Source organism: Diabrotica virgifera, chromosome 8 (assembly GCF_917563875.1).
Source record: "Diabrotica virgifera virgifera chromosome 8, PGI_DIABVI_V3a".
NCBI lineage: Eukaryota > Metazoa > Arthropoda > Insecta > Coleoptera > Chrysomelidae > Diabrotica > Diabrotica virgifera.
Window position 1 is genome coordinate 51,858,295 of NC_065450.1, and position 14,641 is coordinate 51,872,935.

The 14,641-nt window shown below is 32.7% G+C and overlaps 1 protein-coding gene across 2 annotated transcripts in view; it reads right to left on the reverse strand.

Annotated features, from left to right (window-relative positions):
* Positions 1-14,641, reverse strand: part of LOC114339800 (protein nubbin) — a 413,621-nt gene that overhangs the window by 25,471 nt on the left and 373,509 nt on the right. For both annotated transcript variants that reach the window (XM_050657778.1, XM_050657777.1), the window contains exon 5: positions 8,365-8,474. In XM_050657778.1, coding sequence (XP_050513735.1) covers positions 8,365-8,474 — 110 coding nt within the window. The remainder of the gene's footprint in view (positions 1-8,364; positions 8,475-14,641) is intronic.

The window sequence follows — 14,641 nt, forward strand, 5'->3', positions numbered from 1 at the left end:
TGAGCGTCCGGTTGGGGGGGGGGGGGGGGAGAAGTCGGTAAATTAGTAGTTTTATACGTTTTTCGTCAATTTTTCTAAAACTATGCTTTAGCGTAAACCATGTTCTATAAAAAATGTTCTATGTAAAATTTAAAACAAAAAAGGTTCTATACATAATTGTTCTAAAATCAATGGTTCCAGATTTACGGAGGTTGAAAAGTGGAGGTTTTCGATACTTTTTAAATTTTTGGGAAATTTATAATATATTATTGCTGATGAAAGAAATTTTCTTTAACAGGATTGTGTTTTGTAAATAAAATTTGCTATTTTAGTGGCCGATTGTATGTTAGTAATAAGCTTTCGAAGAAACGTTAAATTCGCCACCCAAAATCAAAAAATATAAAAAGTATCGAAAACATCCATTTTTCACCGTCCGTAACTCTGGAACCGTTGATTTTTATAACAATTATGTATAGGACCTTTTTTGTTTTAAGTTTTATGTAGAACATTTTTGTATAGATAGAACATTGTTTACGCTAATGCATAGTTTTAGAAATATTGACGAAAAACGTAAAAAAACTACTAATTTACCGACTTCTCCCCCATCTCCCCCCCCCCCCCAAACCGGACGCTCAAAATGGTGTAACTTTTTCCTGAACAATATGTGGACCATATAGAACAATTTGGTGTTGGAGAAAACCTTTAACTTTGGATATCTGGTTTAGGCCTTTTTTGGACCAATTATACTATACTACCTCCGTAACTTTGGAACCGTTCATTTTAGAAGGATTATGTATAGGGCCTTTTTTATTTCAAATTTAATGTAGAAAATTTTTGTATAGAAGGTTGTTCATGCTAAATCGCATAGTTTTAGAAATATTGACGAAAAATATAAAAAACTATGAATTTACCGATTTCTTCCCCCTCTCCCCCCAAACCCGACGCTCAAAATAGTGTGACTTTTTTCTGAACATTATGTGGATCATATAGAAAAATTTGGTGTTGGAGGATAACTTTCACTTTGGATGTCTGGATTTGGGTATAGGACTAGTTCTAATATAGATTCATACGAAACCTAATGTAACGATAATATAATTTTATCATCTAGAGTATCTACGCCTATGTATCAAGTAAAACGTGTTATTATACCGTCCCTGACAGTATAAAAGACGAAACGGAAATCCATTAACTAGGTATAATAGGTGAGTTAAACGTATCCCGACCATATTCCGAAACCTTCCGAACCCCGTCGTCTTGGCGAGTTGAGTGAATACGAGTCACAATCCCATCCCAAGCTACGCGAGTTGAGCGCAGATCCTAACAAGTCTTACCCTCTCGCGAGTTGAGCGAGATTTCCTCTCCTTATTTATCCATTTCGTGTTAACAAATAAATGCAATTCCTAAGCCACTCGATCGTCGTTTGTTATCATTTATTCATGTATCAAATATCGTCATATCGACCCGAGATTTACGAAAGTCCGATATGTAGATTGCAAATATATTTTGATAACGAAATTAACAAATTTTTAACACTAATTACCTTATCTTTTGTATGTTTGGTTTTAAAATAAATGTCTTATAAAAGCGAATCCCGTCTTCGACTGAATTTGTTACCCGAGATCATCACACTAATAGACCAGGGCGCATCTTTAAAAATATTAGTACATTTGGATGTTGACAAGTGACTCATATTTTTTTGCAGAAATTGCTTGAAAATAACTCAAATAATAATATTTGAGTTATCCTCCCACTCAAAAAGGTCCGGAACATTTTTTAAATAATCAAAATGTCAAAAAACGAAGGAAAAATTCAATTTTTTTCTTCGTTTTTTGATTATAACTTTAAAAGTGTTCATTGCCGACAAAAGTTGACATAAAAGTGGCGTAATTAAATTTCCTACAGTGTAGGATTAGTTAAAAATTTTAAAAATTGTCACCCTTGTTGCAAAATAGCAATAATTGCGAAAAAACCATAAAAAACAAGTATTCGCATTTTACGTTTTTTAACCATTTATGCTAAACTTAGGACCTTCATATTTCACCCTGAAAAACTTTATGATAGTATAAAACATTACTGTAAATTTCATTAAGATCGGTCTTATAGATTTTGCAAAATAAATTTTGCAATCCAGCTTTCGCAAAAAAAATTCATATTTTCAAAATATTGCAGAACTGAAAATAAAGCAGACAGCAAGTTGAGTTTTTTACATATAGAAGAATACTGTACCTTTAATTTGCAATTTTCAAAATTAAAATCGGTTAACTACCACGGCGTCAGGATTTTTTTTAAATTAACATTAATTTTTGGTGCTACGCGCAGGACAGCGGATACGTTTGCTCTGATTGGGCATCCCAATGACCTTTGATAATGATTGATAAATTTTAATTTTTAGTACAATTCGATATAAATAAATACATTTGTTTAATGCAAAATAAACACACATACTCTGTCCTTTGAAATTACACTTTTTTTAGCAAAAACTTTCTCTGTTCATATATTTTAACTTAAAGAATAAAAGTTTATTATTTTTAAACATATGCAATTGTTTAAACACTATTTCACAAACAATAATCAAATTAGTTTGATTTTTAAACTTTTGATTAAAATATTAAAATACAATAAAATATAAAGTAAGAAAATAATATATTAGATAAAGATTGGAACACATTTTAGTGGAAATCAACTTGTGTGAATCGAACACCGCTGTCCTGTAGTAGTTAACCGATTTTAATTTTGCAAATTGCAGATGAAAGGTACAGTAATCTTCTATACGTAAGAAAAATTTTAACTTGCTATCTGCTTTATTTTCAGTCCTGCAACATTTTGAAAAAATGAATTTTTTTTTGCGAAAGCTGGATTGCAAAATTTATTTTGCAAAATCTATTGAACCGATCTTAATGAAATCTACTGCATTGTTTTACTATATCATAAAGTTTTTCTATTTAAAATATGAAGGTCCTAAGTGTAGCATAGATGACTGAAAAACGTAAAATGCGAATACTTGTTTTTTTTTATGTTTTTTTCGCATATTTTGTAACAAGGGTGACCATTTTTAAAATATTTAGCCAATCCTATATTGTAGGAAATTTAATTTCGCAACTTTTATGTCAGTACAACTTTTCTCGGAAGTGAATACTTTTAAAGTTATAATCAAAAAACGAAGAAAAATATCGAATTTTTCCTTCATTTTTTGACATTTTGATTATTTAAACAATGTTCCGGACCTTTTTGAGTGGGAAGATAACTCAATTATTATATGAGTTAATTTCAAGCATTTTCTGCAAAAAATATGAGTCACGTCTCAACATCCATCTCAAAACAGATGCGCCCTGGACTATAATAAGAAAAGCACAAAGACATAGGAAACAGAATAAAAATGAGAACGAAATAATATAAAGATGGAAGGAACACTTCGAAGAAATATATGCTAAACATAAAATAGAGCAGGTCATAGAAGACAAAGTAGAATTACCAGAGCTAGAAGTGAATATTGGAGAAATTCAAATGGAAAAGAGAAATGAGAAGTGTCAGATCTAACCAGAAAATCTGAAAATTCTCGTGGAACCACTTTCTGGTAACATCGTTAATATCTGCATTTTACAATTTATAAGGCAAGTATTTGTCCGGAATTCTTGCCTACACAGTCGTTTTCTGGGACAAACGTGATAGGCTATTGATTATTTATTTTAGAAAGGAACTACAACGTTAACGGGGTTTTATTATTTCATATAGTCAATGGACCTCGCAGTATGAAAAAACCGCGGAGTTCTACCATTTAAAGGGGCGCGTTTTTGAGAAAAGGGTGAATTAGTCCCTAGGCACAGGGCGAATTAGGGTGAGTTCTATGCACATTTGGTACAAACATGTCTGCAGGAAAATTGTTTCAGGTTAAATTTACTATAGAAATATCACATTTTAAAGTTAAAAATATTTTTTTTACAAAAATATATTCAAAAGAAAAGCAAGAAAAAAACACGAAAGATAGCAATTTTGTTTTATGTCCCAAAACTTTTTTCAAAGGTATACGCATTGCTTCACAGAAAAAAAACTTTTTTCTTTAAAGTGACGTTTGGTATAAGTCCCTATTATTTATAATTGCCAAATAATGATTTTTCAAAGTTCGCCACTCACAGCGATTTTGGGACATTTTCCTTGTTACTTCGCAAACATTGTTCTGTAACTTTTTTCTACGCAGCTTTAGGTATATGCAATACATTTGAAATAAAGAAAAGTCAATCATCTTTAAAATAGTCTATCGCAAAAGGCTGTGTGACTATTTTTAAGCAAGATATGGCTTTTAAAGTTGTATACTTTTAACGATTTTTTTTATATATTTTACGATTATTTTTAAATTTCTCAATATAACTTTTTTTTATTGTATATTTAGGTATATACATTGTGCAATAAAAAAGAAAAATTATTTTATTTACGTTAAAACTGTGTATTGCAAAAAATTCTAGCACGATTTTTAAACAAGATATGCTTTTTCAAAATGTCACATACACATGCAATAGGTCCCACTAAGCTGGAACCATATGGAAAACTTTTTTATTATTAACTTTATGAAAAACAGTTATTCTTTATAAAATGCTCTGCATAGTCTAAAACCTAAGACGAAATCATCAGATATAAAATTTTGTCAATAATGTACGAGGGATGTTAAAAAATATGAATTTCGCTCAAGAGTAAAGTAGCTTTATATTTCAAAATATCGAAAAGTGTTATTAAGAAAAGTTAGTTGGAATTAAAAATTATGTTATAATATGCCATTATATTCTTCTAATTGAAAAAAATGAAAAATTTTAAAATTTTTTTCAAATTACGGATACCCTTGGATATCCTACGGATATCTTGTTTTAAAATAGTCCTAGAATTTTTTGCAATACACCGTTTTAAAGTAGAGAAAATATGCTTTTTTTATTTCACAATTTACTTGTTCAGTGTACCAATTCAATACCTGAATGTACAAGAAAAATTCTAAAAATAACCATAAAAAATATCAAAAATCATACAAGTATAAAATCTTGAAAAAGCATAACTTGCTTAAAAATAGTCGTAAAACCTTATACAATAGACCATTTGAAAGGTAATTGACTTCTATTCCTACTAAGTTTGCCATTGCATATACCTAGAAATGCGTAGAAAAAAGTTACAGAACAATGTTTGCGAAATAATGGGGAAAATGGCTCAAAATGCTGTAAGCGGCGAACTTTGAAAAATCCTGTAACGAAAACTGTAAATCCTAGAGACCTCTACCATACGTCATTTTAACGAGGAAGGATGGTAGTTATTTTTCGCTGCAGCCATGCCTATACCTATATCCCTGTGGAAAAAAGTTATGGGGCAAAAACAAAATTGCTTTCTTTTGTTTTTTTTTCTTGTTATTCTTTTGAGTATATTTTTTGTAAAAAAAAATATTTTTGACTTTAAAATGTGATATTTCGATAGTAAATTTAACCTGAAACGGTTTTACTGTAGACGTGTTTGTACTAAAAGTGCATAGAACTCACCCTAATTCACCCTGTGCCTAGGGACTAATTCACCCCTTTCTCAAAAACGCATCCATTTAAATGGTAGCACTCCGCGGGTTTTTCAAATTTAGAGGTCCATTGACCATATGAAATAATAAAATCCCATTAACGTTGTAGTTCCTTTTAGCTCTCTTATTTTAAACATAATCAATAGCCTATGATTAGTTTATGAAAATGTTTATGTTTAAAATATGTATAACCGCATCCCCTTAAAAGATTACAAGTTTACACGAAAAAATCTGACACACTTTTATATTTTAGAAAAAAACGTTGTATCCGACATTATTTACATTTAACAGATTGTAAAACTTAGCCGTACAATAATGTATCTGGCGCGAAAAATCGAATTCGTTCCTGAACCCTCTTCAAAACTTAAATGTTTTAATTCTTTTGGGAAACGACCCCTCGATCAGTATCCTGAAATTAATTTTATACGTCGGAATCACTCATTTTGGCCATTTAACTTTTTATTGCTAAATTTGTAGTTGTTTCCGATATAAAAGTGATATATTAAGTCATCAAGTGTTTTTAATTTTCGGTCTTCGTCTACTATGCTAATAAACAATTTTTGTGTTTTGAACATAATTTCTTGGGGCTGCCGGTGATCTATTCTTTGTCTTTGATTTATTATGTTTTTATTTATTAAAGGAACAACATATGCTTTTTCTCATAGACATCTTTCAGTGCGTCACAGTTTTTCGATTTCTTTCTAACGCTTTAAATTGTATGTGACAGAAAAAAGGCACGTCCGTGATTAGAGACATTTATAACATTTATTCTAATTGTCGATAGATGGCTCAATAATCAAAAAAAATATTTACGAATTATATAATATATCTACGAATATAATCTGTACAATTTATAAGATTATACAAATCAAAGAAAATACCATTTTATAAATACAATAAACACAATTGATTTATTTTTATGCCAAATTGCAAATAAAATGTGACAACTGTCAGATTTAACTAAAATGTCATGTTAGAATAAATGTTATAAATGTATATTATCACGGACTTACCCTTTTTGTATCATTTGTGACGCACTGAAAAATGCTCATGAAAAGAAGCATACCAACACCAGGAAGAATCAGGCAGGGAGACAGCCTCAGCCCATTTCTATTCAATATGCTAGTGGATGAAATAATAGAAGATGTGGAATCGCTACAACTAGGATACAGACTCGGCCACAGTATAATCAGTATAGTGTGCTATTGACAAGGCCGCTGTCTTGTCCGGATGTTTGAGATATGTGGTCTGGAATAACCCATATATGAGAATGGACAGCAAAGTTAGAATTTATAAAACTTGCATCAGACCTGTTATGACCTATGGCATTGAATCAAGAGAAGACACCAATAAAACCAAAAGCATGCTACGAACAGCCGAAATGAAGACCCTAAGAATAGAACTTCACGATACGATACAATATCGATACTTTTTAAGTATTGAGTATTCTATTGGTTATGCCAATGAAGTATCGTATCGAGTATTGATATCGGCAATACTTTCTTATAAAAATATCGTATTGATATTGATTTCGATACGATATCGATACAATACTCGATAAAATATCGACATAAAAAGGATTATACATCTGAGCTGTGTAGGCCCTTTATGCCCACTTTTGTATGCTTGGCAAATGGACATTATTCTAAAAATATTACCAATATTGCTTATAACTTATATGTATATTCTTATAAAGATTGAATATGGCTGAATGCTTCTTTGAAAGTCGACAAATACTTACTAATTCTGTATTGTTTACAACAAAACAAAATTAACAACAAAACAAAACAACTCAATAGCGGGTATGTCCGCCTCTTGCAGCAACCACTGCTCGCAACCTGTTTGGCATCGAATACAGATGTGTTAATCCTTGCCTGGGAAATAGCCCGATATTCCTTTACCAGGGCCATAACTGTACCAAATTTTCTGGAGGGCTTGGAGGACGGCGAATAGCTTTTTTAATTCATTCCATAAATGCTCAATAGTATTGAGATGCGGGCCATTCTAATCTTATCAATCCAACCTCTATTTTATGAGTCCATCAGTGTTTTTATTTACAAAGAATGGTACAGCTCTTACAAGAAAAGAGATATTCGGATAATTCAAAAAAGAAAATTTTATTGATGCCTTCTGGATAATATGACAGGACTATGAAACAAAATCAGCTCTTCCTTTTTGCCACAGAATTTTTTAAGGTTAGGAGAAAATACAAAGCTTCCATTCACCCCTGTATAATGCCATGCGAGCAAAATTGTTGTGTTACCGGAATAATACCAAACGATATCAATACACGTACCTACAAACTGGTGTAAGAAGCTTGAAAATCGAAGCACAAATAATAAAGTTATAAATTGTCAAAGTTAATCAAACATTTTGGGTGGCGGAATTTTGGGCCGGTGAGTGTATCTTCTCTTCTGGTTTATCTCTCTATTGGTGGGGGTGGGGCTGTACTTCCTTAGAGAAGTCACTTGCATTCATTTTTTTGAGTTTCACGCTCGAATCTACTCGGTTTCTTTACTTAGTTCTTCGTTGTCTGTGCGACATGCTATATGTCATTCTGCTGTTGTTTGTCTTCCTCTATTTTCTTTTATAGCATATTACTTTGAGTTTTTTGAGTTAAATTGAACCTATGGGGATGCTGTCCAGCAGCGGATGCAAGCAGACTGAAAAAGTAGAAGTAGAAAATACTAATTTACTAGAAAAAATTGCAGGATATGTCCAGACTGATCCGCTAATTGAGGACTTTAATTTGACACATACCTTGATCTTCAGTGACAGCTAGGTATATTTTACTGTAGGTAAATATTGTGTAAAACAACTATTATTTCATTAAAATGTACACTTACTAAATTTAACGCACCGCCCCTCTCCGAATCCATGGAATTTTCATCGTTTTGGTCGTGATCACTGGCGATACTTTGATCATCTCCACTAACATCACCATTGATATCTCCATCTGAAACAAAAAATATAATGAATAATTTTCTATGCAATAGTCTAAGACAGTAATTCGACATAAAAAAATGGCGGATCCGTTAAAAACATTTAAAATTCATACATGAACTATTTAATCCGCGAGTGAAACCGACACATGTGTTTAATCAAAACGCGAACAGTGATGAGTGACACAGGACTTCGTAAGATTTTTATAAACTTATAAAATTGTCTGTATATCATAACCCTCGCTTAATTCCACTTAACCCAATAACCTTATACAGTCCACAAAACTGAAATTATATCATTAATTTAATGTATGTACATGCCTTTATTGTACACCGTTGTCTGTTTCTTGTAAAGTGTTATCAAAAATATATCTCGAATAAACAACAAAGGGAATATAACGCATCCCTGGCGGACTCCTTTTGTCAGTTTTCTGTTGTTCTACCCTTAAGGATGCTTTATGTTCCCAATATAAGTTTTTATATATTATGTATGTACTTGAATATCGTTATTATTCAAACCCTTCCCGAGTAGTACCAAGATTATAATAATAAACCAAACTATCAAAATTCAATAAAAATTTTTACAAATGATATATTAATGTTTATTTTATAAATTGAATCAAGTTAGGGTAATAATTAACATATCTCTTTTAAACGATAAATAAATAAGATAAAAGATTAATATTTTGAAATACTAAATGAAACAAATTAGATAAACCTAAAAATTTAAATGCTTTAAATAGACGTATTAAGTTATTAGGTAACTTTTTGTACACAGGTGTATGAAAAGTTGTCTACCTAAATGTAATAATATATGTATGTAATATACAGGGTGTCCCAAAAGTAGCAGGACGGTCGCATATTTCGCGAAATGAACATCCGATCGAAACAATGAAAAATAAGTGTTAAATATTTTTCAACAATCTATCGAATGATACCAAACACGGCCCCCACTCCACCCACTGGAGGTGGGGTAAGAGGGAACTTTAAAATCTGAAATAGAAATCCCTATTTTTTATTGCAGATTTGGATTCCTTGCGTAAAAATATGTAACTTTTAATTGAGAGATTTTTTCGAATTTTGGATAGATGGCGCTATAATCGTCAAAAACAATTTATCCTGATACACCCAGTAAATTATAGATACGGTCTAATATCTCGAGAAATACACTTCCAAATGAAAAACCAAAAAAACAGGTGTTTAATATTTGTCAAAAACCTATGGAATAACGATTTGACGATTTATAAAATTTCAGAAAATTGTATTTGTTATTGTTATTGTTATTATTTATTTAGAGTCAACAGAGACAGTAGCAGCAATGGTCACCAAAATAACAAACGAGGAAGTGGCTCAAGCGCTTCAAAAAATAAAGAAAGGAAAAGCGGTAGGACCAGATAATATTCCTGGGGAAGTATGGAGAGCATTGGGAGAGACAGGAACAAGGTGGCTAGCAGGTCTATTTAATAGAATTATGGAAGTTGGACAAATGCCAGACGAATGGAGAAACAATATACTTGTACCTGTTTACAAAAACAAGGGAGATATACAACAATGTGCAAACTACAGGGCTATAGAGCTGCTTAGCCACACCATGAAAATATGGGAAAGAGTCTTTGATAGACGGATACGTGAAGAGACCGAAATATCCGAGAATCAATTTGGCTTTATGCAGGGCAGATCAACAACAGATGCAATTTTCATTATAAGGCAGTTAATGGAAAAATACAGGAGTAACGAAACAAACGCTCATATGGTATTCATTGATCTGGAGAAAGCATATGATAGAGTTCCTCGAGAGATTCTGTGGTGGACACTCAATAAGAAAGGAGTCCCTGGTGAATATGTAAAGATTGTGAGGGATATGTATGAGGGAATAACGACTAGTGTTAGGACAGTTGTGTTAGAGACTGATAAATTTCATGTGAAAGTAGGATTGCACCAAGGCTCTGCGCTTAGTCCGTATTTATTCTCATTAGTTTTGGACCAGATAACAGCGAAACTACAGGGTAACATTCCATGGTGCTTAATGAATGCTGATGATGTCGTGTTAGTAGAAAATAGTGAAAGAGGCTTGGAACGAAAACTGGAACAGTGGAGGCAAGCTCTGGAGGAAAAAGGTTTAAAACTTAGTAGGACAAAAACATAGTATTTGGAATGTTCATTTAAAGATGGAGTTACTACAAATAAAATGGTATCTTTGGATGGTGAACTGATTGTAAAAAGCAATAGTTTTAAGTACCTGGCATCGGTATTACAGAGTAATGGAGAAATAGATGGAGATGCATGCAGTAGAATTAGGGCTTGATGGATGAAGTGGAAAGAAGCGAGTGGTGTGTTGTGTGACAGAAAAATTCCAATGAAGCTGAAGGGAAAATTCTATAAAACAGCCATAAGACCGGCTATGATGTACGGAACTGAATGTTGGGCAGTGAAGAAGAAAGAGGAACAACGAATGCATGTGGCGGAAATGAGAATGCTTAGATGGATGAGTGGAGTGACAAAGAAGGATAAAATTAGAAATGAGTATATTAGGGGAAGTCTAGGTGTGGCACCAATTAATGCCAAAATGAGAGAGCATATGTTAAGATAGTTTGGTCATGTTCAACGTCGAGACGTTAATCACCCAATACGAAGAATAGCTGAAGTGCAGATTCCTGGAAGGAGTAGGAGAGGAAGACCAAAGAAGACCTGGGGGGAGACGATAAGGCAGGACATGTTGGTAAAGGGGATTGACATTGACATGACCCAAGATAGAATTGTGTGGAGAAATACAATTAGGGAAGCCGACCCCGCATAGGGATAAGGCAAATTTTCAGTGACAATAAAGCATATTTCTATTTTATTCTATTCTATTCTAACACTAAACATGACCCTCACCCCATCCCATTGATATGGGGTGGGGGTAGCTTTAAAATTTTAAATAGGAACCCCGTTATTTATTGCAGACTCATGAAGAAATAAGGAATATTTTATTCGAGACATTATTTAGAATTGTTGATAGAAAAGATGGCACTGTAATTGAAAAAATACGATTTAATAGTGTGTCAAATAACGAAACATGATAAATATTCAAAACTAAAGCTGCAATCTTGGAACGCGCTTTTCACCTTGATGACGCTGATGTAGCTTTATAATAAATAAACAAACAAATAATTAATAAACAATTATAATTATAATTAATAAACAAACGAGATTTTGTGTTTGTTTTTATTATAATGCATAGTATGCCACTTCTTCTTGCGGTGCTTTCTCCTTTAGTGGAGTTTAGCGACTACACTAGCAAATCTGTCTCTGTACAATGCGGCTCTAAACAAAGATGTTGAATCAAGGCCGGTCCAGTCTCTGATATTTCTAAGCCATGAAATCTGGCGCCTACCGGACCCCGTTTTCCTTCAATCTTACCCTGGATGATCAGTTGCGCGAGGCGGTACTTTTCGTTTCTCATTATGTGTCCCAGGCAGCTAACTTTTCTGACTTTAATGATTTTCAGCAGTTCCCTATCTGTACCTATTCTCCTCAGAACATCTTCGTTGGTGGTGTGGGTTGTCCAAGGTATTTTCAAGATTCTTCAATAAAGCCAGAGTTCAAAGGCTTCTAACTTGTTCATCAGTGTTGTGTTGAGTGTCCAGGCCTCCGTTCCATACAAAAGTATTGACCATACATAGCAATGCAGAAAACGACATCTAAGGCTGATATTAATGCTACGATTACAAAATAAGCTTTTCATTTTGATAAACCCTTGTCGGGCTATGGTATGCCACTAAAAAGTTAAAAAATTTCTTGCTCTTTCTCTTTCTACAACCCTCGTATTTATAGCGAAGACCATTAATCTGTTTTCCCCATTATCATTTCACCATTGTCATTCAAATAAATGTTTATATAAGGTCATCGACGTAAACTCCAAAGCTATTTTCACAGTTGAGCGCCCGAGGCCCTTTTCCATCTCTAAATATAAAAATTCAGTAGGTGTGAAATTTCTTATAGCTGACATGGGGGCAAGTGCCCTCATACGCTTATCGATGCGTTATTTACCTTATCACAGTGTATGCAGGACTTAACAGCATCACACACAAGTGGTGTGATGATGCTCTATTGGAAAATTGCTTTACACGTTTTCATATTTTTGTTGTGATTGTCGGTAAATTCATCGGGCATGGAGAACAAATTCTAAAATATAAAATAATGGATAACGTTGCAATATATATTTATGTATATTATTAATACAGGGTGAGTCATGAGGAACTGTACATACTCCTACCTCGTATGGAGGCCCCTATGGGGAATAACAAATGACCATGAAAAAGTGTCTGCTCCCATTGTTTAATAATATACAGGGCGAGTTGTTAATTTTTACAGAAATTTATATTCGTCATAATTTTTGAACGGTAGGATCGATGTATCTCTTATTTTGGTCAATTGTTACACTATCACCACCCAATCAACTGATTTATTCAAACTAGAAAAAAATCAGATCCGGCTTTAAAAAATTAGTTCGTTTTGGTCTTAGAAAAAATTTCACCCTGTATACGGTTTTTGAAAAAAAAACTCTAATAATAATTTTACAAATTAGACAGATAGGCAATCAAAATGGCATATTTATTTTTTTCCCCACACGATTACTTAATTTTTTATAAAAAAATCAAAAACTGTATAAAACATTTATGTAAACATTTATGTAGTTTATAAAAAAACCAAAGAGTTCCTTCATAAATCTTCCAATTATAATAAAAAAAGAGATAGGGTGGGTGAAAAGAGTTTGTTTTTTTGGTACCTGCTCAAATCAGTTATTCAACTTGAAATAACAGAGAAATGGTCGATTTTAGGTGTATAATGCCAACAATACCTTTTGTAGTGCTTGAAAAGACCTTTAAAATTGGCAATATTAAATGTGGATGAGATTCAAACTAAGCGAGATATGCTGCAAAAAATTTGATGACTAATATATTTTAAGAAAAAATGAGAAGTATATTTAACCCCTCATCCACCAGAATTTAAATGCATCGTTTTCTTTCTATAATGACTTTTACAATAGTGTAGTTTCTAGGTTTAAAAAACTGGTCGGGTTTAGAATGAATGGTTTTTGAAAAAAGTAAGATCAAATTATAGAACGCATTTTTAAATTTTCTTAAAAATCTTCCTTTTTCTTCATGTAACCTGAAAATTATAAGAGATACAGTAATGAAGAACAAAACAAAATTTTTATCTAAAAAACTCCTACATTTTTGTACGGTATCTTTTTTTCATATATCTATCATTTCGAGTTACATGGAGAAAAAGGAAGATTTTGAGGGTTGGGGGTTTTGAGGGGGTTGAGGGGTTAAATATACTTCTCATTTTTTCTTAAAATACATTAGTCATCAATTTTTTGGTGGCATATCATATTTTTTGCTTGCTCATTTTAAAGATCTTTTCAAGCACTACACCATACACCTAAAAGGTAGCATCATACACCTAAAATCGATCGTTTTCCTGTTATTTTAAGTTGAATACACCGATTTGAGCACGCACCAAAAAAACAAACTCTTTTCAACTACCATATCTCTTTTTGTATTATAACTAGAAGATTTATGAGGGAACGAATTTCTTTGCTTTTTACAAGCTACAAAAATGATTTATATAATTTTTTTCATTAAACGCATAGTTTTTAAGGTATTCGCAAAAAACCGTCCGAAAAGGTGTCATTTTTTAATGAAAATTGCCAATTTTCAACCACGAATAACTCAAAAAGTATTGAGCATTCTAAAAAAAAATTAGAACAGTTTTTGCTTATAATTAGGTTCTCTAGCCACTTTCGTGGTTATTTTGTCCAAACAATTTTACACCCCCTTGAAGGGGTGGGAACCGCCACAAGATAAATGCGCCATAATATATAGGGTAGACTTTATTTCTTGAGTTATTCCCTACTTACGGTGAAAATCTCAAGTCAATCGATGTAGTAGGATGGAATTCGGAGCCAAATACCCTCATTGACTGCCCTATTAGTTTGGTCTCCTAAAATTAGTTTACGAACAAAAATTGACAATTTACAAGTCTAGGATACGACATGTTCTTCTTTAGGTGCCGTGTCCGTCTTCAGATGTTGGTCGTAATCATTTTAACAAGATCCTGAAATCCCTCTCTAGCGGCTGCTGCACGAAATAATTCTTCTACTGTGGTTACACACCATTGTCCACTGGCGAAG